This window comes from Cervus canadensis, chromosome 13 (genome assembly GCF_019320065.1).
Source record: "Cervus canadensis isolate Bull #8, Minnesota chromosome 13, ASM1932006v1, whole genome shotgun sequence".
Lineage (NCBI taxonomy): Eukaryota > Metazoa > Chordata > Mammalia > Artiodactyla > Cervidae > Cervus > Cervus canadensis.
Window position 1 is genome coordinate 41,942,026 of NC_057398.1, and position 25,988 is coordinate 41,968,013.

The window sequence follows — 25,988 nt, forward strand, 5'->3', positions numbered from 1 at the left end:
CCTGATGTATTAATAGATATAATAATAAGATTCCTTATCAAAAACAAAACCAAAAAACAAAACACCCTGGTATGTAGTATAGTCTATTTTTATAAAAATTTCATATATGTATTCAAATACTTAAAAATAATACTTACCTGAATTGACTATTGCAATCATTGCTTGCAAAACAATTTTTCTCCACTTCTGTCACTTCCTCTTTATTTATTATTTGATACTCTTCTGTAAACAAGAGCTTCCCCTTTTTCACCTTCTGTGGGCTCATGGATTCTTTTTTAACCAAAGTGTTATAATTCATTATTCTCAACATTCTTTTCATGTTCAAATTATCCATATTTGGTCAGTGAGGATTATATCAAGCTGCCTCATATATCCTCTGGTACATTCCCATAAGTTTTTGAGCACTTGCTTATTTCTGGCCCAGCAAGAAATTCCAAGATTACATCATGCTTTTTATCTGCTACAGACCTGGGGTCAGTCATTTCCCCCAAGAAAATGACTATTTTTTAGTGAAGAATCTCCTGCATTGCAGGCAGACGCTTTAACCTCTTATCCACCAGGGAAGCCCAATGAGATATTAGATTCTACCAATAGATGTGTTTATTTCTACTAGGATTGCTAGTGAATCTAGGCCCTGCCACACAGAGCTAGGAGATATATTTTATTTAGTAATGAGCTTATACAGATATGTCACCATATAAGGATTGTTGAGTCCATGTTATAATATCCCTTTTCACATATTGATAATTTTAGTTCCCAGTGACATCAATATATTTATTCATTTACTCAGTCCTATAATACATGAAAAATAATTTCAAGGTTAGTATGTCAATTTCATTACCAATAAAATCCTACAAGCTAAAGTTCAAGGTATTTTTGCAATTCTTTTTGTCCATATAATGTTTCTGGTGACCATGCACAGGGAGAGCATTATGCTCCACTGATACTTGGACTGGCTCTTTTTTTTCTTCTCTGAGTTTATGTTATCAATTCTAGTAGGATCAATTATTTCCTGTTTGCATTCAATTTTAGGGATTTTTTTTTTTTTTTGCTACTCAAATTAGTTTATTTTTGTTTTTGAATGTATAAACATGAATGTGGCTCAAAAGTCATAACCATGTATAGTTGTATACCCAAAGATGCTTCATTCTCTTCTATCTACCCTTTCCCCACTGACACCAGGAGATAATCAATTTCATTAATTTCTGATTTACCCTTTTTGTGCTTATTATTACAAAATAAGCAGATGCATATATATTTACTTAATTTCCCTTTTTTATATTAAAGGTAGCATACTCAAGTATTTAAGAAAGGAAAATCAGGGTAAATATGCATCTATCTGTTTATTGTAAAATAAGTGCCTCGATTTTTTAAAAACTAACAAAGTAATTGAATAGCACTCCACTGTATAGATAGTCCATAGTTTGTTTAATGTCTCCTATTTTGTCCACTCCGATTGTTCCCAATAATTTTTTATTAAAATTAGAGCATAATGAACATTCTTGTGCATATATATTTTTATATTGTTGCAGTGCATATTCACCCCAAATTCCTAGAAATTGGGTTGCTTGATCAAAGAATAAATTCATGTGTAGTTTTGCTGTGCCTGCATGCTCAGTCACTTCAGTTGTGTCCGACTCTTTGTGACCCTATGGATGGTAGCCCACCAAGCTCCTCTGTCCATGGGATTCTCCAGGCAAGAATACTGGAGTGGGTTGCCATGTCCTCTTCCATGGGATCTTCCTAACCCAGGGATCAGACAAGTGTCTCCTGCATTGCAGGCAGATTCTTTTATTGCTGAGCCACTGCGGAAGCCCCATATTGTTAAATTCCATTTTGTAAGTGGGTTACTGTTTCTCATCCACACGAGCAATATATAGAAGTGAATGCTTCCCTTCAGCCTCACCAAGAGAGTATATGCTGTAAAGGTTGTGAAGATACTACCTTTTAAATGGTTTGGCCTCATATGGTCTCTATTCTCTTTCTTCCTCCCATCTCTCATAGTCTTTATACTAATTTATTTTGCTTGTCAGGACTTTTTTTGGTTCTGTCAAGTCTCCAGAAACAGCGCAGACTAGGATTATATCATATCTGCTTTGGAGTTCTTACATTTACAACATTAACAGTAAAGTTGCTTATTTGTAACCAGTCTGTTCTAGGACAGGAAGGTTCTGCTTCATAATCTTAGAACATCTAAACAAGCCAAACCACTCCTAGAAATGGTGAACTATGAAAAATTCACACCATATCATGCTGAACTTCACAAAAGCAAAGCCAAATTTCTTTTAGGATTAATCACTCGGCAAAACAGGTATTGGTATAATTTATTCCTACCTTGAACTTTAACATGATTATGTGCAAAAAAGAAACTGAATGTCCAAGACAGCACCAAAGATTGTAAGGCAGACATAAAAGATGATAGGAAAACAGCTTACATTTCTGCTTAGATAGGTAGGAGGCTAGGAGAACTTTATTCTTGCACAAATTCTTACTTTTAGCAACAGGACTATTTTCTTTTCTTTCTTTCCTTTTTTTTTTGTGTGTGTGAGAAATAATTGAATGGTTACAGTCTTAAGGTATTATAAGTTTTAAAAATTATATATTTATTTATTTTGGGCTGCACTGGGTCTTCATTGCTGCATGTGGGCTTTCTCTAGTTGTGGTGTATGGGCTATGCTATTGGTAAAATGGGAATTCCTTCTATATTGTAATTCTGTGGTTTTTAAGTAAAAATAGATGACATAGGGACTTCCCTGGTGGTCCAGTGGCTAGGACTCTGCACTCCCAATGCAGGGGGATGGGGTTCCCTCCCTGGTTAGGGAACTAGATCCCACATGCTGCAACTAAGAGCTGGTACAGACAAATACATGAATAAATACTTTGAAAAAATTTTTAAATAGATGACATAACATGAATCAAGCACTTGGCATAATCACTCAATAAATACTACTGTGTAAAATATTGTTAGAAATGCTAATTTTATTTATTTTTATTTTTAAAATTTTATTTATTTTTTAATTGAAGGGTAATTGTTTTACTGAATTTTGTTGTTTTCTATCAAATATCAGCATGAATCAGCCATAGGTGTACATATGTCCCCTCCCTCTTGAATCTCTCTCCCATCTGCCTCTCCATCCCACCCCACTAGGTTGATACAGAGCCCCTGTTTGAGTTCCCTGAGACATACTGAAAATTCCCATTGGCTATCTATTTTACACACGGTAATGTAAATTCCCGTGTTACTCTCTCCATAATCTCACCCTCTGCTCCCTCCCTGTGTACATAAGTCTGTTCTCTATGTCTGTTTCTCCATTGCTGCTTTGCAAATGAATTCATTGGTACCATTTCTCTAGATTCCCTATATGCGTTAGTAAATGATATTGATCTTTCTCTTTCTCACTTACTTCACTCTGTAAAATAGGCCCTAGGTTCATCCACCTCATTTGAACTGACTCAAATGTGTTCCTTTTTATGGCTGAGTAATATGCCATTATGTGTATATACCACAACTTCTTTATCCATTCATCTGTCGATGGACATCTAGGTTGCTTCCAGCGCTGTTGTAAATAGTGCTGCAGTGAACACTGTGGTCTGTGTGTCTTTCTCAATTTTGGTTTCCTCAGGGTATTTGCCTAGGAGTGGGATTTCTGGGTCATATGGTGGCTTTATTCCTAGTTTTTTAAGGAATATACATATCATCTTCCATAGTGGCTGTATCAATTTACATTCCCACCAATAGTGCAAAAGTGTTCCCTTTTCTCCAAAACCTTTCCAGCATTTACTGTTTGTAGACTTTTTGACGATGGCCATTCTGACTGGTGTGAAGTGATGTCTCACTGTAGTTTTGATTTGCATAGAAATACTAATTTTAGACTTAGCTATTAAGAGATAATCAGCCAAGGCTAGCTATGTCAGATGGCAACTAAGAATTTACTTCATCTTTAGAATAGGAATAAACAGTTCTTGAAAGTGAAGTGAAAGTCACTCAGTCATGTCTGACTCTTTGCGACCCCATGGATTATACAGTCCATGGAATGCTCCAGGCCAGAATACTGGAGTGGGTAGCCTTTCCCTTCTCCAGGGGATCTTCCCAACCCAGAGATCGAACCCAGGTCTCCCATATTGCAGGAGGATTCTTTACCAGCTGAGCCACAAGGGAAGCCCAAGAATACTGGAGTGGGTAGCCTATCCCTTCTCTAGCGGATCTTCCAGACCCAGGGATCAAACCAGGGTCTCCTCCATTGCAGGTGGATTCTCTACCAACTGAGCTATCAGGGATTCCCTGATACAATTCTTAGCAAAGCGTCAATTCTAAATTGGAGTCTATCAGCCTGGGCAGGTGGGAAATTTCTGGTCTAGTGTCATGAAACCCTTTCCTTGAGAAATAGATTCTGGATTGAGTGAAGGAAAACAAACAGAAATACTGCCCATAAAGCAAATCAGCAAAACAAACAAACAGTTCTGGGTGTTGCCACAGACTGGCTGTGACCTTGACCTAGATATTAAATCTCTCTGAACTTCAGGTTCATCATCTGTAAAGCCATATGGTATCATGTTGCACCTTTGGGAAAACTTGATTTGTGTTTGTCTTGACCTTCCTTGGCAGTTATTGCTGTAGGAAAGTATTAATAGCTTTATCTCATATAAACATAACTTCCAAGTGCTAATGTAGAGGACTAAACATGTATCTGGTATTTAAGTAATCTGAGCCAGTTGTGTTAATGACTGTTTTGCATTACTGTAAACATGTGAAAATGCAATTAATTAATGTCAAGAGTGTTCTACATGACTTCTTTTTTTAAAAAAAAAATTTATTTATTTATTTGACTGCACTGGGTTTTAATTGCAGCATGTAGTATCTAGTTTGGAGAAGGCAATGGCACCCCACTCCAGTACTCTTGCCTGGAAAATCCCATGGACAGAGGAGCCTGGTAGGCTGCAGTTCATGGGGTCGCTAAGAGTCGGACATGACTGAGCGACTTCACTTTGACTTTTCACTTTCATGCGCTGGAGAAGGAAATGGCAACCCACTCCAGTGTTCTTGCCTGGAGAATCCCAGGGACGGGGAGCCTGGTGGGCTGCTGTCTATGGGGTCGCACAGAGTCGGACACGACTGAAGCGACTTAGCAGCAGCAGCAGTATCTAGTTACCTGACCAGGGATGGAACCCAGACCCCCTGCACTGGGAACATGAAGTCTTAGCCACTGGACCACCAGGTAAGTCCCCATAGCTTCTTAATTTCTATATTTCATCTCTTACTTTTCTTCAAGGGTTTCCTTTCAGTAAGCAACTTTCCATATTCTTAATGTATTCCTTACTGATAGGATTCCTACCAGCTGATTCCAAAAGTATCAGGTTGAATGGAAAATCATTCAACGTTTCTGGGCTGGGGATCACAAACTGAAATGCCTCCTGTGTCATATATGATGGAGGTCTGGTGTATCTATGACAACAGAGTTTCCTTATACATTCTTCATTTGCTGATATTTAAGTTGACAACTTCTCTTCCCAATAAAAATTCACTTCACTTACACCTGCTGCTTTTGGAGTACTGGTATTCACTTCACCATGTAATAGAAGTAACCTGTTGATGTCAAAATACAAGTATTGCTTTTGGCAAATAGAAGTGCGTGTCATTTTTTAATACACTAGAAAGGGGAAATAAGCTTAAGTACACAAGTCTGAGTCTAAAACTTTAGTACTTTTCCATGTAGATTTGTGTATGTGAGAGGGCATTCTGTATGTCTAGTGATTATTGTTTAGAGACTTGGACCACTATTGTGTGTTGCTAATCATTGACTGTAGGTCTAAAAGAGTTTTGTGAAAATGTTATGCCTTATATGACAGCAGAGTAGCAAAGATAAAATTATATTTTAAAAACAAAAAATTATCTGTTAGACAAAGAAAATACAAAAAATATATACTTTTGCTTCAATTTTCTGAATATGACTCATTTCTGATACTCCAGACAACTGCCCTTATTTGGGTCTTTTTAGTGGGGATAATGGTCCACTCATATCTGAGAAAATGTTTCATTTTCCCCGAGTCAGACAAGACTTTCTTAATTAAGGAAAACATTCTACTTTTTAGAATCATAAAAATGCTCCCATGCCAATTACCTTTAGCCAGACTGACTGGAGGTATCTTTCCAGGAAATAAAGCTGAACTTCTTAAAAATGTATTGTTCATCTCTTCCTCTCTTCCTATCTATTAGAAGCCGAGATGAAGCCTTACTGGCTTCATGAAATTGCCCTCTGTATTCCTGTAACAATCTGTAGAAAATGACCTCTGGGTTTTCAAATGCTGTTTTCTCTCCAAAATCAACATTGCTGAACAACAAAAGGAACTTCTAACCATCAAAGGCCAAGAAAGCCAACACCCAGAAAGCAAGGAAATTCCACTTTGAAAGTCAACCCTAAATCTTCTTTCATAGTTTCTTTCCTGAACAATACATGCAAACTCCTCATTGTCAGCTTTATCATTTCATAACCATGGATGCTCTGCCCCACATAAGCACTAACTTTTCATCCTATAACCCTGGCCATTTAGATGAACGGAATGTGGTTGATTACCCTGACTCCTATGTCTTACACAGATGTCTATTGTATGTAGACAAGACACACAGAGGCAATGCCAGGATGGTTGACTCAGGTGGGGTTTCCAGATCAGGACTCTTTTTCCTAGATGTCCAAAAATTGGTTTCTTAAAAAAAAAAAAAAAGGTTTCCCACTTTTATGCTAGCACTCCTATAATTAATTGGATAAATTGGATTAATAATTAGTTGGATTAAGATATTTCAAAGATGGTTTCAGGGAATTCCCTAGTGGTCCAGTGGTTAAGACTGCCCACTCTTACTGCCAAGGACCTGTGTTCAATTCCTGGTCAAGGAACTAAGATCCCCATAAGCCCAAAGGTGTGGCAAAAAATAAATAAAGAGGGTTTGCAGATGTTGTAGATCAGAGTCATTCTTTATTGAGCAATCTTCCTTATGCCTTTAAATATAAAAAACATTTTATCTATGCATCTAATGCTGTGCTGTGCTGCACTTAGTCATATAGTCAAGTCTCTTTGTGATCCCCATGGACTGTAGCCCACCAGCCCCTCTGTCCATGAGGATTCTCCAGGCAAGAATACTGGAGTGGGTTCCCATGCCCTCCTCCAGGGGATCTTCCCAACCCAGGGATCAAACCCAGGTCTCCCACACTGCAGGCAGATTCTTTACCATCTGAGCCACCAGGGAAGCCCAAGAATATTGGAGTGGGTAGCCTATCCTTTCTCCAGGGGAACTTCCCAACCCAGGAATTGAACCGGGGTCTCCTGCATTGCAGGCAGATTCTTTACCAGTTGAGCTACCAGGGAAGCCCCATGCATCTAATATTTGAGCCTAATTATTTCCAGTGTGGAAATGTGCCCCTGGAGGGGTGCTCTCTGATCTCCTGTGATCTGACTACCCACAGGGCTCTCAGCATGGTGAGGCATGTGGGTGAGGCTCAGCAACCCTCTGACTCAGGCACTCAGTTTGTTATTAGGAGACACTGAGGCTGACAGCTTTTCCCAGATGCTTTGTTGTTTTTACAATCGCAAAAAATTTAAGTGGAAAGAATAGTGCATGCATTTTTATTAGGATGCCAACCTTTCTGAAACTCATGAGTAGGACACATTAACAAATGTTTTACATGTTTCAAGTGACTTCATTTATTCATTCAATAAGTATCTGTTGATTGTTTACTAAAAGACAGGCTGAGTCAAGACCTGGGAATGTGACAATTAATAAAATACTCCATTAGAAGACCATCATTGTGATTTCCAAAATTACCTCCACTTTTCAGTAAAAACTTGGACACCAGTGACTATAGGACAGTAAACTGGATTACAGCAAACATCAGGTAGTGAAAAATGACTTCATACAGTGAGTTGACTATTCCATCTCTTTCCTTCCAAGGAGCAAGCATCTTTTAATTTCAAGGCTGCAGTCACATCTGCAGTGATTTTGGAGCCCAAGAAAATAAAACTTGCCACTGTTTCCATTTTTTTCCCCATCTATTGCCATGAAGTGATGGGACTGGATGCCATGATCTTAGGTTTTTAAATGTTGAGTTTTAAGTCAGCTTTTTTCATTCTTCTCTTTCACTTTCATCAAGAGGCTCCTTAGTTCCTATTCCCATTCTGCCATTAGAGTTGTATCATCTGCATATCTGAGGTTGTTGATATTTCTCCCAGGAATCTTGATTCCAGCTTGTGATTCATCTGACCTGGCATTTTGCATGATGTCCTCTGCATAGATGTTAAATCAGCGGGGTGACTAAACAGCCTTGATGTACTTCTTTCCCAAGTTTGACCCAACCCTTTGTTCCATGCCCAGTTCTAACTGTTGCTCTTTGACCTGCATATAGGTTTCTCAGAAGACAGGTCAGGTGGTCTGTCTTTTTAAGAATTCCCGTCTCTTTAAGAATTTTCCAGTTTGTTATGATCCACACAGTCAAAGGCTTTAGTGTAGTCAAGGAAGCAGAAGCAGATGTTTTTCTGTAATTCCTTTGCTTTTTCTATGATCCAACAGATGTTGGTAATTTGATCTCTGATTCCTCGGCCTTTCCTAAATCCAGCTTGTACATCTGGAAGTTCTTGGTTCATGTACTGTTGAAGACTAGTTTGGAGGATTTTGAGCATTACTTTGCTAGCATGTGAAATAAGCGCAACTGTACAATAGTTTGAACATTCTTTGGCATTGCCCTTCTTTAGGATTGGAATCAAAACTGACATTTTCCAGTCCTGTGGCCACTGCTGAGTTTTCCAAATTTGCTGACATATTGAGTACAACACTTTAATAGCATCATCTTTTAGGATTTTAAATAGGTCAGCTGGAATTTCATCACCTCCACTAGCTTTGTTCGTAGTAATGCTTCCTAAGGCCCACTTGACTTCACACTCCAAGATGTCTGGCTCTAGGTGAGTAACCACACCATCGTGGTTACCTGGGTCATTAAGACTTTTTTTAGTATAGTTCTGTGTTTTCTTGCCATCTCTTGTCAATATCTTCTGCTTCTGTTAGGTTCTTACTGTTTCTGTTCTTTATTGTGTCCATCTTTGCATGAAATATTCCCTTGGTATCTCCAATTTTCTTGAAGAGATCTCTAGTCATTCCCATTCTATTGTTTTCCTCTATTTATTTACGTTGTCCATTTAAGAAGGCTTTCTTATCTCTCCCTGCTATTCTCTAGAACTCTGTATTCAGTTGGGTATATCTTTCCCTTTCTCCTTTGCTTTTCACTTCTCTTCTTTTCTCAGCTATTTGTAAAGCCTCTTCAGACAACCACTTTACCTTCTTGCATTTCTTTTTCTTTGGGATGGCTTTGGTCACCACCTCCAGTACAATGTTACGAACCTCTATCCATAGTTCTTCATGCACTCTATCTATCAGATTGAATCCTTTGAATCTATTTGCCACCTCCATTGTAAAAGGGATTTTATTTAGGTCATACCTGAATGGTCTAGTGGTTTTCCCTACTTTCTGAAATTTAAGCCTGAATTGTGCAATAAGGAGCTCATGATCTGAGCCAGTCAGTTCCCGGTCTTGTTTTTCTGATTGTATAGAGCTTTTCCATCTTCAGCTGCAAAGAATATAATCCATCTGATTTCAGTATTGACCATCTGGTGATGTCCATGTGTAGAATCATCTCTTATGTTGTTGGAAGAGCATGTTTGCTATGACCAGTGCGTTCTCTTGGCAAAACTCTTTTAGTCTTTGCCTTGCTTCGTTTTGTACTTCAAGGCCAAACTTGCCTGTTACTACAGGTTATCTCCTGACTTCCTATATTTGCATTCCAATTCCCTATGATAAATAGGACTTCATTATTTGTTGTTAGTTCTAGAAGGTCTTGTATGTCTTCATACAACTATTCAGCCTCAGCTTCTTTGGCATTAGTGGTTGGGGGCATAGGCTTGGATTACTGTGATGTTGAATGGTTTGCCTTGGAATCAAACTGAGATCATTCTGTCATTTTTGAGATTGCACCCAATTACTGCATTTCAGACTCTTTTTGACTATGAGAACTGTTCCATTTCTTTTAAGGGATTCTTGTCCACAGTAGTAGATATAATGGTCATCTAAATTAAATTAATTTTGCCCACTCCCTTCCATTTTAGCTCACTGATTCCTAAAATGTCGATATTCACTCTTGCCATCTCCTGCTTGACCACGTCCAATTTACCTTGATTCATGGACCTAACATTCCAGGTTCCTATGCAATATTTTTCTTTATAGCATTGGACTTTACTTTCACCACCAGACACATCCACAAATGGGCATCATTTCCTTCAGGCCCAGCCTCTTTATTCTTTCTGGAGCTATTTCTCTGCTCTTTACAAGTAGCATATTGGATATCTACAGACCTGGGGGACTAATCTTCCTGTGTCATATCTTTTGCCTTTTCATACTGTTTATGGGGTTCTTGAGGCAAGAATACTGGAGTGGTTTGCCATTCCCTTCTCCAGTGGACCACATTTTGTCAGAACTCTCCACCATGACTCATCTGTCTTGACTGGCTCTGCACCACACGTCTCATAGCTTCATTGAGTTATGTAAGCACCTTTGCCACGACAGGGCTGTAATCCATATGATCATATTGGTTGGCTTTCTGTGATTGTGGCTTTTGTTCTGGAGGCTGTGGGATTGTAGTTCTTGTTTCTTCTCTCTGTCCTCTGATGGATGAGGATAAGAGGCTGTGCAAGCTTCCTGATGGGAGACATTGGCTGTGGGAAAAACTGGGTCTTGGTCTGGTGGAGAGGGCTATGCTCAGTAAATCTTTAATCCAATTGTCTGCTGATGGATGGGGCTGTGCTCCCTCCCTCTGAGTTGTTTGGCCTGAGGTGAGCCAGTCCTGGATTCTACAGGCTATAAATCTCTATTTATATCCAATCCCCACTTAAAGGTCTGGAACATCCTTGGATTCAGGGAATTAGCCCCAGTTCTAAGTACAGTAAGTCCCCTACATGAGAACTTCCAACTTGAGAATATTCAAAGATTCAGAGTGTATGCTCATGACCAATCATGTCAGTCAGCTCATGTGTGTGGTGTACACTGTCACGTGTGTGCGTCCTCTGTAAGTGGTTGCACACCCGTGTCCCTTACTGTACAGTAGTGTATTGAGTACAGTACTACAGTATCTTTATTATTTCAAGCTCAGCAAGTCCAGAAGCAAGCATGAAAACAGTAGTAATGTAGCTGGTACTACTGTACTTTTCAAAGTTAAAATAAGATATAAAACGTTTTCTTTATTTTTAGTGTTTGTTTCTTCTGTATTAGTTGTATGAAAAGTATTATAAACCTCTTACAATACAGTACTATATAGGCAACTGTGTTAGTTGGGTACTTTGGCTGACTTTGTTGACTTTCAAACAAATTGGACTTAATAAACATGCTCTCAGAATGGAACTCATTTGTATATGGGGGGCTTACTATAGAGGAGAAAACATGAGAACAGAAATGGCCTTAGCACAGCAGCACTAATTTAGGCTAGCCATTTACCTAGTTTCTATACTGCATCCCTATGACCAAGTCCCTACTCTGGCAGGCAAATGCTAAAGATGTCCTCCTCCTTCCCAACAAATTCACGTCTCCTCTTTGATTATCTAATCAAACATTTTGATTATCCAATCAGATCTAGGTACTGTTGGGAAGGGATTTTGCAGATGAAATTCAGTTATCAATGTATTGACCTTAAAATAGGGAGATTATCCTGGATAATTTGAATGAGCCCAATGTAATCACATGAGCCCTTAGTAGTAAAGTGGTGGCAGAAGATGTAGGCCAACAAGTGATGAAGCAGAAGGGAAAGTCAGAGAGATTTGAAGAGAGGAGAACAAATTGCCATTTTGGACAGTGAAGAGAGCCATAAACCAAGGAATACAAATTGCCCCTAGTGGCTGAAAATGACTCCTGACAGCCAGCAAGAAAATAAGATCCCAGTCTGACAACCACAAGGAACTAGATTCTACCAACAAGTTGGATGATTTTGGAAGTATATTTTCCCCAGACTCCCCCAAGAAGAGCCCAACTGGCTGACTTCATGACTTTGGCAATGTGAAACCCAGAGCAGAGCACCCCATACTTCTGCCCTACAGAAATGATGGAACAATCAAGTGGGGTTTTTTCACCCACTAGATTTGTAGTATTCTGTTAAAGCAGTGATAGAAAACTAACATGCCTATTATGTCCCAATACAGTTTATAGACCATCCTTTAAAAACCCAGGTCAAATCATGTCATTTCCAACCACAAGCACCTGCATCTCTTTGTGGAGGGCTCTCTCTGGCCTCAGGAATCCACTTGGAAGAGCAGGAGAATTAACCATGCCCTCCTCCCCACTAGGATCAGCCTCTAGACAATGATGACTGGGATTAATAGGTACATCCCCCACCTCCCTTGCCCTTCCTTGAGAATACTCTGAGATATCTCCCAATACTCTAGTGGGGCTGAATCCTGGTTCCCACAGTGGTTACCTGCTGATTAGCACACCCTTTACTAGATTCCGTCCTGCTTGTCTCACTTTCTCACTCCCCTACTAGTACTTGCTGGGATCACCTCGCAAATAATTGACTTACACCTACATCCTTATGGCCGGATCTGCTTCAGAAGGAACTCAATCTAAGACACTGAACTTACAGGGCTGGTTGGAGGTACAGGAAGCCAAGGAAGTTGCTGTAACATTTTTTTAATGCAAAAACTAAAGTATATTTTCCTTCTGAGGTTTCAATCTGAGCAGGCATGGAATCAACACAAAGGACATGGGCTTAAGAATAACAAAGACATGGATTTGATTCCCTGCTTGATCACATATCAGCTGAAAAAACATAGGCCAGTTGCTTAACTTTTTGAGGTCTGTGTTTCATCCTCTGCAAATGAAATTAATAATATCTACTTTTCATTTTGTGAAATTTGCATGAAGTAATGCAGGTAAAGTGCTTGGCACATACTAGGCACACATGTATGCCAATAGTACACGATATCATTGTTTATCATTAGCTATAAACATCACAGCAAGGAAAAATGATGAACACTTGGATTTAGAGTTTCTTTCTGTATTTATGTTATATCATAATATATTATAGCTGGCAGGGACTGGGGTCAAACACCTTTAGTTCTAGATGAGAGATCTGAGACTTAAATAGGACAAGAAGCTTGCTCCAAGTCACAGTGTTGGTGTAAAACAGCAGATTTTTTTTTTTATAGTACGTTTACATGCTCAAAAATTACAACAATATACAAGGGAAACAGAGTAGATCTTTTTATTCCAAAAGTGACGAGGCCAGGTTTTTCTCCTGATGTAGGGCTCTGAGAGCAAAGCTAATAATAATCACTTAGGAAATTCCTGATTACAAAACAAGCAGCACAATGGCCAAGGAAAACAAGCAAAGAAAGTTTTCTAAAATCCAGGGGGATTTTCCCTTCTTTGTTAATGACAGACGGCAAACAGTCTGGCTACATTCAGGAAGGATTCCGTCAATCTATCAGCCCATCTTCCCTTATTTCTTCTGCTTTGGGAACTCACTGGGCTTGGCTCATTTTGAAGATATTCCCGCTAGTTATTTCTTAGATTCCAAAACAGAAAATGGAGCTTCAAGATTGCTGGGAGAACTATAAACAACCTCAGATATGTAGATGATACCACTCTAATGGAAGAATAAGAAGAGGAACTTAAGAGCCTCTTTATGAGGGTGAAAGAGGAGAGTGAAAAAGCTGGCTTAAAACTCAACATTCAAAAAACTAAGTTCATGGCATCCAGTCCCATCCATGGAAAATAGAAAGGGAAACAGTGACCAATTTTGCTTATTTGGGCTCCCAAACCCCTACCAATGGTGACTGCAGCCATGAAATTAAAAGACACTTGTTCCTTGCAAGGAAAGCTATGACAAACCTAGACAGTGTATGAGACATCACTTTGGAGACAAGGGTTCACATAGTTAAAGCTATGGTTTTTTTCAGTAGTCATGTATGTGAGAGTTGGACCATAACGAAGGCTGAGTGCTAAGAACTGATGCTTTCGAATTGTGGTGCTGGAGAAGACTCTTGAGAGTCCCTTGGACTGCAAGGAGATCAAACCAGTCAATTCTAAAGGAAGTCAACCCTAAATTGGAAGGACTAATGCTGAAGTTGAAACTCCAATACTTTGGTCACCTGATGCGAAGAACTGACTCACTGGAAAAGACCCTGTTGCTGGGAAAGATTGAGGGTAGGAGGAGAAGGGGACGACAGAGGATGAGATGGTTGGATGGCATCACCGACTTAACAGACATGAGTTTGAGCAAACTCCAGGAGATAGTGAAGGATGTGGTGTGCTGCAGTTCATGGGGCTGCAAAGAGTCAGACATGACTTAGCTACTGAACAATGACAAGATAAGGTGTTGCCAAGCAGGAAGCAAGGAAACACATTAGAATTGAAATCTCAGAATCATGTCAGAAGTTTAAAAAGGGAAATTCGTGGAATTATGGAGGTGACTCAGAGGTTAAAGCATCTGCCTGCAATGCGGGAGACCTGGGTTTGATCCCTGGGTCGGGAAGATCTGCTGGAGAAGGAAATGGCAACCCACTCCAGTATTCTTGCCTGGAGAATCCCATGGATGGAGGAGCCTGGTGGGCTACAGTCCACGGGGTGACAAAGAGTCAGACATGACTGAGTGACTTCACTTCACTCTTGAATCAGAGCAGAAAGGAGAATAAACATATACATACTTATGGTACTTCTTTAAAGCAACTTGCTTTCTTTGGTTAAAAACATATACTTCTTTGGAGAAATGTCTGTTTAGGTCTTCTGCCCATTTTTTGGTGGGGCAGTTTGTTTTCCTAATACTGAACTGTATGAGCTGCTTATACATTCTGAAGATTAATCCTTTGTCAGTTTCTTCACTTGCAATTATTTTCCTCCATTCTGTGGGTTGTTTTTTCATCTTGTTTATGGTTTCCTTTGCTGTGCAAAAGCTTTTAACTTTAATTAGGTCCCATTTGTTTATTTTTATTTCCATTACTCTAGGAGATGGCTCATAGAAGATCTTGCTGCAATTTATGTCAGAGTGTTCTGCCTATGTTTTCCTCTAAGAGTTTTATAGTTTCTGGCCTTACATTTAGGTCTTTATTCCATTTTGATTTTATTTTTGTGTATGGTGTTAGGAAGTGTTCTAATTTCATTCTTTTACACATAGCTGTCCAGTTTTCCCAGGACCACTTACTGAAGAGACTGTCTATTCTCCATTGTATATTCTTGCCTCCTTTGTCAAAAATAAGGTGCCCATAGGTGCATGGGTTTATCTCTCGGTTTTGTATCTTGTTCCGTTGGTCAATATTTCTGTTTTTGTGCCAGTAACACACTGTCTTGATGACTATAGCTTTGTAGTATAGTTTGAAGTCAGTAAGGTTGATTCCTCCAGCTCCATTTTTCTTTCTCAATATTGCCTTGGCTATTTGGGGTCTTTTGTGTTTCCATGCAAATTGTGAAATACTTTGTTCAAGTTCTGTGAAAAATGCCATTGGTAATTTTATAGGGATTGCACTGAATCTGTACATACCTTTGAGTAGTATAGTCATTTTCACAATATTGATTCTTCCAACCCAAGAACATGATATATCTCTCCATTTGTTTGTGTCATCTTTGATTTGTTTCATGAGTGTCTTATAGTTTTCTGTATATAGGTTTTTTTTTGTCTCCTTAGGTAGGTTTACTCCTAAGTGGTTTATTTGTAGGGCAGGAATAGAGAAGCAGACATAGAGAACAGACTTGCAGACACAGTAGGGGAAAGAGAGGGTGGCATGAATTGAGAGAGTAGCGTGGAGGCATGTACATTACCTTACGTAAAATAGCTAGCTAGTGGGAAGTTGCTTTAGGACGCAGAGAGCTCAGCCCTGTGCTCTGTGACAGTCTAGAGGGGTGGGACGGGGTGGGGGTAGGAGGGAGCTTCAAGAGAGAGGGGACATGTGTATACGCATGGCTGATTAATGCTGTTGTATGGCAAAAACCAACACAACATTATAATGCAGTTATACTCCAATTAAAAATTTTAAAAAGTTACTTTCCATGTATAAGAAATCAAAACAACAACTCAACCTAATTATTTTCTTTATTTGCCCAGCACTGTTACCAATGGTGCCTCTAGTCTTCCAGTAGAAAGGGTGTCAGTAATGTACTGACATTTGGGTCAAAATTCTGCTGAGAGCTGAGCACCAGCCACAGGGTCTTCTTGGTATTCTTTCTCAAATTAGGTGACCCTGGACCAACATATCTCAAAGTGTGATAGAACTGGGGCATCTGTATCAGAATCACCTGAATATTAATATTCATTTAAACTACAGATTTCTGGTCCCAGCCCTAGACCTACTGAGTCAGAGTCTCTAAGTGTTGGGCTTGAAGACAGTGCACTTTATTTTATTTTGCTTATTTATTTTTTGGTTGCCCTGGGTGTTCATTGCTACACTTGGGCTTTCTCTAGTTGCGGTGAGTGGAGGCTGCTCTCTCGTTTCAGTGTTTGGGCTTCTCACTGCCATGGTTTCTCTTGTTGCAGAGCATGAGCTCTGGGTGCTGGGGTTGCAGGCTTCAATAGTTGCGGTGCACAAGCTTAGTTGTTCCATGGCATGTGGGATCTTCCCGGTCTAGGGATTGAACCCATGTCTCCAGTATTGCAAGGCAGACTTTTAACCACTGGACCACCAGGGAAGCCCAAGATACACATTTTATTTTTTAAAAGACATTAGTTTGGTTTTTTTTTTTTTTTGGTTGCACTGGGTCTTCATTGCTACATTCAGTCTTTCTCTAGCTGTGATGAGTGGAGGCTACTCTCTGGTTATGGTTCATTGGCTTCTCACTGAGGTGATTTCTCTTGTTGCAGAGCACAGGCTCTAGGTGTGCAGGCTTCAGTAGTTGCGGCGTGTGGGCTCAACAGGATCAGCTCCCCGGTACTAGGGCACAGCCCCGGTAGTTGCGGTGCACAAGCTCAGCTGCTCAGTAGCACGTGGGACCTTCCCAGAGCAGGGACCAAACCCCTGTCTCTTGCATTGGCAGGAGAGATCTTTACCACTGACCCACCAGGGAAACCCCACATACAGATTTTAAATGAGCTGCTCAGGTGAGTCTTCTTCATATGAGAAAGTCTGAAAACGCCACTTCTCCCTAGGATTGGGAGTGCAGACTGAGGGCCCAAGGCTCCTACCTGACCCAGGTGTTTTGAGATGGCTACACATCCCAAAAAAGTGAACATGCCCTTCTGCAGAATGAATTTAGAGGGAATCAGACTCATTTTCTATCAAATATACTCATGTTTCAATCATGCAAGAAATGCCATTCTACACCATGATGGCGCATTGTTGATTAATTTTACTTCACAATTTTGAGTGTGCAAGAAATATCATATTTGTATACTCCAAGTAGGATTGAATCTTTATTAGGATTTCCCCTCCCTACCTTGGGCTTCCCAGGTGGCACTAGTGGTAAAGAACTCGCCTGCCAAAGCAGGAGACATCAAACCCAGGTTCGATCCCTGTGTTGGGAAGATCCCTTGGAGGAGGGCATGGAAACCCACTCCAGTATTCTTGCCTGGAGAACCCCAAGGACAGGGAAGCCTGGTGAGCTATAGTCCAAAGGGTCACAAAGAATTGGACACAGCTGAAGCAACTTAGCATGCACACACTTCCTACCTTAGACTCTACAGAAGTACTTCAGATATTAGCGGAGTCAAATTTGGGGGCAAGTAACCAAGGCTTTCAAAAAGAAGCGCCTCGCAACACTGCCCAGAGGTGAGGGAACCAGAATCTCAGGAAGGCCACTGCCCATGCGTCTTAGTTCCTTTCAGCTGAGGGAACTGAGGAACCAAAGCTAAATGTACTTACGACCCATGCTACTTCCCATTCAACCCAATAATCTCCTGTCCATAGCTTTTATTTTTTTTTCTTCAAAATTATTCTTTTTTTTTCCATTTATTTTTATTAGTTGGAGGCTAATTACTTTATAATATTGTCCATAGCTTTTATTGTCCTTCGCTATGGAAGATGAACTGGATTGCCTTGAGTAAAACTTAACATTTGCCTTGGGAACCTTGACATCCTCTTCCGGCTCTCCCTCACTTCCTCAGGGATGTCCCTTCACCATAAAGATTAGAATGAGTTTGCCTGGGTGGGCAGCAGGAAAAGTGTTTAAAGTCCTTGGTGCCCCATTACAGGATGTGGAGAGGTCAGACAGGCACTTTCAGGAAAGTGATGATGACGCCAGGAAGGGCGGCACCTCAGACAAAATAGCCCTGGTAGTGGACGGAGCCTGAGGTGTGCCCGTGTTTGGATCATCTTCTTTCCTTTTCTCCTTGCCTCCCCAAGTTGGAGATTATAAGGGTGTGTCCATATGAGACCAGGGTTGAAAATGGAGCTCTCCAGGGATAACCAGCTGCATCTTCTGAGCTTGGGAGATTCCATATGGCCTTGAGGCACCTCTAATCAGCCTGCTATGTGGGGGATTAGGTTCATTTGGGGAAGGGGAAATAATATTCAACACCCCCAGCTATTCAGTCCTCACCTGACTTCCTCTTCAACTCATTCTTCGATCCTCCAAGTGAGGGTGCCCCTCATCAGATTCTGATACAAAAAAAGCAGATGAAGAAGCTATAGTCCAGCTGTCAACCCACTCCTGGCCCTCATAGTGCTGGCATCTCTCTGTGAGAGGCAAATGAGGTCTGTCGACGGCCCCTTTCAGCAACTCTACAGCCAGGAGAAAGCCCCCCCCACTCTTAGTGGCCGGGTACTTGATTTGTGGTCCCAACCTCAGATGACAGGCAAGTGGAAAATATTCTGGGAGAAGGCAGGATAACTGTAAGGGTGAGTGAGTTTGGAATACTATACTTCTGGTGGTAATAACAATAGTAATAAGTTACCTTTACTCACAATCACTTCTATTCCTTATTTTCCATATCCCTCTTTTTTGGTATTGGGGTACGTCCTGCACCCTTTAGCCATGGAGAGAATCTGCTTTAAAATCAGGATCTCCTGGCAAGTGTGACACAGGGATCGAAACTTTTCCTGGTGTAGCTCAGCCTGCCTTGCTTTTTCTTCATCCACTTTCCCCCACAGCTGAGAACCTAGAGTCTACTTTCACTGTATCTTCTGTCTGCTGCTCACTGCCCCCTAGTTCCCTTCCTGCCTTCATGGCTCCGAACCCAGGACACAGCCACTCTGAGGGAGAGCTGGGGCTATCACACTGCTCTTGGGAAGAAGAAAGAGATTGGAGGCTTGGGAAGAAGAGGGCAAGGGGAAGACTGGAGACTTGGGAAGAATAGGAGGCTCGTCGTGGGGCAAAATAACAAGAGAAACCACAGACTGGAATATAGCAGTTAACGAAGCTGGCTCTGGAGACTGACTGCCCAGGTTTCAACTCCTTAGCTCTGTGCTTTTAGTTGAAACCCGTAAAATCCTTGGTTCCTCAATTTCCTCATCTGTATTATGGGGATCATAAGAGTGCCTATTTCATAGGCTCTTATAAGAATTAAATAATTATGTAGATGAATATGTGAAAAACAGAACAGGGCCTGGCACATGGCGAAGGTTCCATACATGCTACAGATGATAACTGGGGAGTCCAGGACATATATAGTATATGAAATAGGGACTGTACCACCATTGGAGGTATTTTTAGATATTTGTGAACTAATGAGAAAGGAAAAAGACAAACTTAATTTAGTTATGAAAAATCATAATAGTAAATGTAGTTATCTTGGGCTGTTATGACTAATTTCTATTTTCAAAATAATTATTAGGTACTTTATTATTGTGTCAGATAAAGATCTGCCTACAGTACACATTTTAAAATGACAAATCATGTGTTCACAACTTATTAAAAATTAACATACATATAGATTAATAATATTAATATTAACCCAGCTTCACATCTTTCTCTAAAATCTAAGCAAACACTTGTGACTGATTACTTTCCACATTTACTGAGCAACAACAACCACATTTACAAAAGTAAAGTTTGATAAAAAGTTAAAATAATGCTAACATCTGGAAAACATAGGACAGTGGGAGGGTGGATGGTATATATTCTCTGTTAAAAGTTGGGCATATTTAGGAGTTAAATTAGCTAACTGGGTTATTCATTTACTTTTTAAGTCAGCTGTATTTATTGGAATTTTTCTTCTCTTTTCCTATTTGGTTTAGATCTTTATGTACACAGAAAAAACCAGGGTGCTAACAAGTAAGGAGAAAAATAAACCTGTTATGTCCCCCTCAACCCCCTCACTACTACTTCATGTCTGCTGAGAGTACATTGTTAGGTGTCCTACTTTTAAAAGTTGTAACTGTAGAATGTAGCTTTACTTGATCTCTACAGAATATGGAAATTAAAAGATTCCCATTTACTGTCTCTACCATTTGAATTAGATGGGAGGCAGAGATGGGGAATGGTGATTGTATTGTATATAATCCCCCAAAAGAAATGCCAATATAAAGAGTAGGAATCAGTGATATTATATATACATATATGAAGGTGATAACTATATATATAGTTATATTTGACACAGAATTCTTTAAACTGTGTTCATTTTACTATAAAAGTTATAGAGGGTCATTGCAAAAACTGGAAAATGCTGAAAATAATCATGAAACTTATAAAAATAACCCCTAAATCCTGCCTTGTAGAAATCTACTGTTGACATTTTGATACATTAAAAAAAAATTTTTTTTTTTTTGCAATTCACATTTAAATTTTTTTAAAACCAAATTTGGTTCAATTAAATACAAATATGTATAGTTTTCATCTTTATTTTTTCACTGAACAAATCATGAACACTTTCCAGATGGAATATCTAAGTCTGTTTCTCATTTTTCTTATATTTAAGAAACAAGGAATTATTTCAGACATATAAGTGGGAGATACTATTTCTAGTAATTTAGTCAAAACTATGCATAGAATCTGAGGATTAACATTTATTTCATGATTAACATGACCTCTGTGAGACAGTGTACCTTAAAATGAGTTGAGTTGGCAGGTGAGAAAGAGAAAAAAAAGTGAGTGATGTATGCAGTAAGAAAATCAAAAGTAATAGCCCATAGATGACAACACTATTCTTAGTTCACTTCAGTTGATAAAATTCTGATTACTACCACAATTTCAGGAAAGGGATCGCTAATGAGCCACGTTTTAAAATTTTCTAAAGACATAGATTTTATGTTGATAGAATTAAAACTGTGCATCTGTGTCAAATTAATAGAATTCATCTAAAATAAAAAGGAGACTTCATTTTGACATCATTGTCATTTTTAGCACTGTGGAATTGCTGGGAATTAATTCCTCTTTACTGGGTTTGGACATATCTGTATTACTCACAGGAAGCACCCTATCCTATAAAGGATGGTTCCAGCAGGAGCAGGGCTCCACTGTTCTTGGCAGACCTCACATCAAACCTGCAGGAGTGGCACAAAAGAGAAGCAGCAGCAACACGGGAGGAGTCTGATACTGAAACGACCACTTCACCGAACAGTAAGTGCAAGAAATCTTCACAAGAACAGTCTTGATCATGAAGCACAGATCATGAATATGAACAGATTTGCAAAAAGCCTTCCACAGAAGATCTGTGCAAGCTCTTATTGTGTTCAGACTACTTAAACCTGGCTTTTCTTTTTGACTGAAATGATGAAAATCTTAACTTCTGTATTTATTCCTTTGGGCGAACTTCTTTGAAATAAACCTTGTGGCAAAAGATTATAATCCTTTAAACATCTTATGATGCCACTCTACACATCATTGTAGAATGATCTGGGTATCTGGTAGCCTGGGAGTTCGTTCTGTAATTAATTTTGTACTTTCCCTCCCAGAAAAGCATTTTCAAGTCTAATCTTTGGATCAAAAGAACTCTTGAAGTCATGATTGCTGCACAGTATCTCTCTGCTCTCACTTTCGGTAAGTCAATGTCAGTTGATAGACTAACGTTTCTTATCCTTAGCACTACTGGCATTTTGGACCACATAAGTTTTCCTTGTAGGCGGCTGCCAAGTGTAATGTAGGTTGTTTAGCAGCATCCTGGGCTCCTCCTCGTAATGTGTTGTGCCCTCGGCTAGGAGCCGTTTACCTCTTTGTGTCTCAGCTCCCTTAGGTATAAAGAATGATCATAAATAATCTATTTCCCAGAGGCCTTTGGAGGGTTCAGTATCATGGTTCATGTAAAGTGCCTCAGACAGTGCTTGGTGGTGCATATTTAGTGCTCAAAAAAGCTTAGTTATTCTGATTTTTATTCTACTATTAGGTAGGTGTATTGATAGGTTATAGTGGGTGAATTGGAAGTGGAAGGTCAATTACAAAAGAGAAACACAGTAAATAGTAGTTTACTAAGTGGAAGGTCAATTACAAGAGAGAAACACAGTAAATGGTAGTTTCTCCATTCGTACCCATTCTTACTTTGGAAAAAAATTTTCCAAAAAATTCTTACTTTGGAAAAAAAATTGAATCATCCCAAAGGAGCATCCTTTGGGGGCTTTCAGGGGGCTTCTCTGGTGGCTCAGCAGTAAAGAATCCACCTGCAATGCGGGAGCTGCAGGAGACCTGGGTTCAATCCCTGGGTCAGGAAGATCCCCTGGAGAAGCACATGGCAACCCACTCCAGTCTTCTTGCCTGGAGAATCTCATGGACAGAGGAGATTGGCGGGCTACGGTCCTCGGGGCCGCAAAGAGTCAGACACGACTGGCGCGACTGAGCAGGCACGCACACCATGGCCACTAGAAGCCAAAAACACGACAACAAAAGATGCAGCTAACAGAGTCAAACCACAGCAGGGCTAAACTCTCCCATTCCTTTCATGTTTCCCCGCTTAGTGCTTCTCCTGTTTAAAGAAAGTAGAACCTGGTCTTACCATGCATCCAAGGAAAACATGACTTTTGAGGAGGCCAGAGATTATTGCCAGAAAACTTACACAGCTCTAGTTGCAATTCAAAACCAGGAAGAGATTAAATACCTGAACTCCACATTCAGCCATTCACCAAGTTACTACTGGATTGGAATCAGAAAGATCAACAGTATATGGACCTGGATAGGGACCAATAAGTCTTTGACCAAAGAAGCCACAAACTGGGCTCCAGGTGAACCGAACAATAAGCAAAGTGATGAGGACTGTGTAGAAATCTACATTAAGAGAGAAAAGGACTCAGGCAAGTGGAATGATGAGAGGTGCACCAAAAGGAAGCTCGCCTTATGTTATAAAGGTAAGGAGTCTGCGGCAGCAGTGGGAGGGAGATGTTGTGTGTGAGCATCTTGACAGATTGTTGACTGTGTACAAAAACTGGTCTCTACTGTGTGGATTTTATGTTCTAAAAAGATACAGTTTTCAAACAATCTATTTGAAATATTTAAACACCTGAAATTTGCCTCTTTTTGCTTCTTTGTGTGAATGTAGTTAAGAATGTATGTGTTTATGTATGGTGGTGATTTAGTTGCTAAGTTGTGTCCGACTCTTGTGACCCCATGGACTGTAGCCCACGAGGCTTCTCTGTCCATGGGATTTCCCAGACAAGAATACTGGAGTGGGTTGCCATTTCCTTCTCCGGGGGTCTTCCCCATCCAGGGTTTGAATCTGAGCTTCCAGCATTGCAGGCAGATTCTTTACCTACTAAGCCACCAGGGAAGCCATATAAGTATAGACCTACATACATGCATATATGTATACATAAATATAGGCTTCCCCAGTGACTCAGTTGGTAAAGAAACCACCTGCAATGCAAGAGACTCAGGTTCAATCCCTGGATGTGGAAGATCCCCTGGAGGAGGAAATAGCAACCCACTCGAGTATTCTTGCCTAGAGAATCCCATGGACAGAGGAGCCTGGCAGGCTACAGTCCATGGAGTCGCAAAGAGTCAGACATGAGTTAGCAACTAAACCACCACATACTTAATACAGTGTGTATGCACACATGTAATATACTTTTTAGTTACTTGTTATTTATTTGCAGTAGGAGAATTCTCTTTAAATTTGTGATAAAGTGAATTTTCTATTTTGGGTGCCAGTTACAGCTCTACCTCTGATATTAACATCAGGGTTTGAAATTTTTGAGCTTAAAACTCAGCTTGGGCATTTCATCAAGCACTTCCATTAAAATCTCTGACACTCTGTATCATTGGTGACATCCCTGTTACACACCTTTGATCCTAAATTCAAAGAAACTCAGTTGAAGTATAATAACAATAGTCATCACGGATTGTCTTTTCCACAGCTGCCTGTACCCCCACACCCTGCAGCAGCCATGGTGAATGTGTAGAGACCATCAACAACTACACTTGCCAGTGCCACCCTGGCTTCAAGGGCCTCAAATGTGAGCAAGGTAAGGCTTGGTCTCAACTTTTCCTTTGCCTGAGATTGTAGGAGCACTTTATGTCCTAGCTGGTTTTGGTGTCAGGTCTGCATGCTTTCCCTTCCCTGGAGCATATGGAGTCAGAAGGAGGTTAAGAGCTGAAGCTGTGAAATCAGACCCTCCTGTGTTTGAATCCCAGATCTACCACTTAGTAGTTATGGCACCTTGACAACAGAGGTAAACTCTCAAGTCCCAGGTTCTCATTGTAAAACAAGGACAATAGAGTACCAACTTCATAGGCTTGTGGTTTGGACGATGTGAACAAATGCAGACACGACATTTTCATAGTGCCTGTTCTTTGCTAAGTCGCTTCAGTCATGTACGACTCACTGCGACTCCATGGACTGTAGCCCGCCAGGTTCCTCTGTCCATGGGATTCTCCAGGCAAGAATACTGGAATGGGTTGCTGTGCCTTCCTCCAGGGGCTCTTCCCAACCCAGGGATCGAACCCAGGTCTCTTTTGTCTCCTGCATTGGCAGGCAGGTTCTTTACCACTAGTGCCACCTGGGAAGCCTGGTGCCTGACATTTGATAAATAGCAGAGTCCCTTGGACTGCAAGGAGATCCAACCAGTCCATCCTAAAGGAGATCAGTCCTGGGTGATCATTGGTAGGACTGATGCTGAATCTGAAGCTCCAATACTTTGGCCACCTGATGCATAGAGCTGACTCATTTGAAAATACCCTGATGCTGGGAAAGATTGAGGGCAGGAGGAGAAGGAAATGATTGAGGATGAGATGGCTGGATGGCATCACCAACACAATGGACATGGGTTTGGGTGGACTTCAGGAGTTGGTGATGGACAGGGAGGCCTGGCGTGCTGCAGTTCATAGGGTCGCAAAGAGTCGGACACGACTGAGCGACTGAACTGACTGACTCATAGTTCTGGTTTCCAGGGTTCTTCTCACGTGCGACAGGGTGAGAGAGGAGCAGAACTGATTTGTTTTCCTTTTTCAGTTGTGACTTGTCAGGCACAGAAACATCCTGAGCATGGACATCTGGTTTGCAACCCTTTGGGGAAATTCAGCTACAACTCTTCCTGCTCCGTCAGCTGTGCAGAGGGCTACCTCCCAAGCAGCACGGAGGCCACGTGGTGCACGTCCTCTGGAGAATGGAGCACTCCTCTTCCAACCTGCAATGGTAAGTCTCTCTCAGAAAGCACAGAACATTCTCCAATCCATTTCTCATCCCCTTGGTTTTTGTCCAACTTATGCCATTTTCAGCACTTCAGGGAAAGTTCCTTCTAAACTTGTTCTAATTAAACAAGTTCTAATTCAACTTGTTCTCTCAGCCAGCATAGATAGGGCCAATATGGTGTCAGCTGGCCTTGAGAAAAGTTTTGATCCTGTATTTGACATGAGTGTTTCTGAGGCTCTCGTGATGTGTAAGGGAACACAGAACTGTGGAACTGTCCTCTCAAAATCTGAATGACTTCCTCTCTCCTTTCTCTGTTTAATTTCATCCATGCAACTGGACCATGGAAGATCATGATAACCAAGCAACCTCAATATATCCTTTTCTCTCTGTCTTATCTTTCTAGGCCAAAGACAGAAAAACTCTTTCCTCCAGGTCTTATTGTTTAGGCACCAAGTCATGTCCGACTCTTTTGTGACCCCATGGACTGTAGCT

The 25,988-nt window shown here is 40.5% G+C and overlaps 1 protein-coding gene across 3 annotated transcripts in view; it reads left to right on the forward strand.

Annotated features, from left to right (window-relative positions):
• SELE (selectin E) overlaps window positions 1–25,988 on the forward strand; it is a 55,278-nt gene that overhangs the window by 20,176 nt on the left and 9,114 nt on the right. For 2 of the 3 annotated variants that reach the window (XR_006272644.1, XM_043485795.1), the window contains exons 2-6: window positions 21,352–21,502; window positions 21,838–21,922; window positions 22,831–23,217; window positions 24,223–24,330; window positions 25,317–25,499. Coding sequence is in view for 2 of the 3 variants with exons in the window: in XM_043485795.1 (XP_043341730.1) it covers window positions 21,374–21,502; window positions 21,838–21,922; window positions 22,831–23,217; window positions 24,223–24,330; window positions 25,317–25,499 (892 nt within the window). In the remaining variant the exon portion in view is untranslated. Of the gene's footprint in view, window positions 1–21,335; window positions 21,503–21,837; window positions 21,923–22,830; window positions 23,218–24,222; window positions 24,331–25,316; window positions 25,500–25,988 lie in introns of those variants that run through there. The other variant, XM_043485796.1, reaches the window with a different exon arrangement.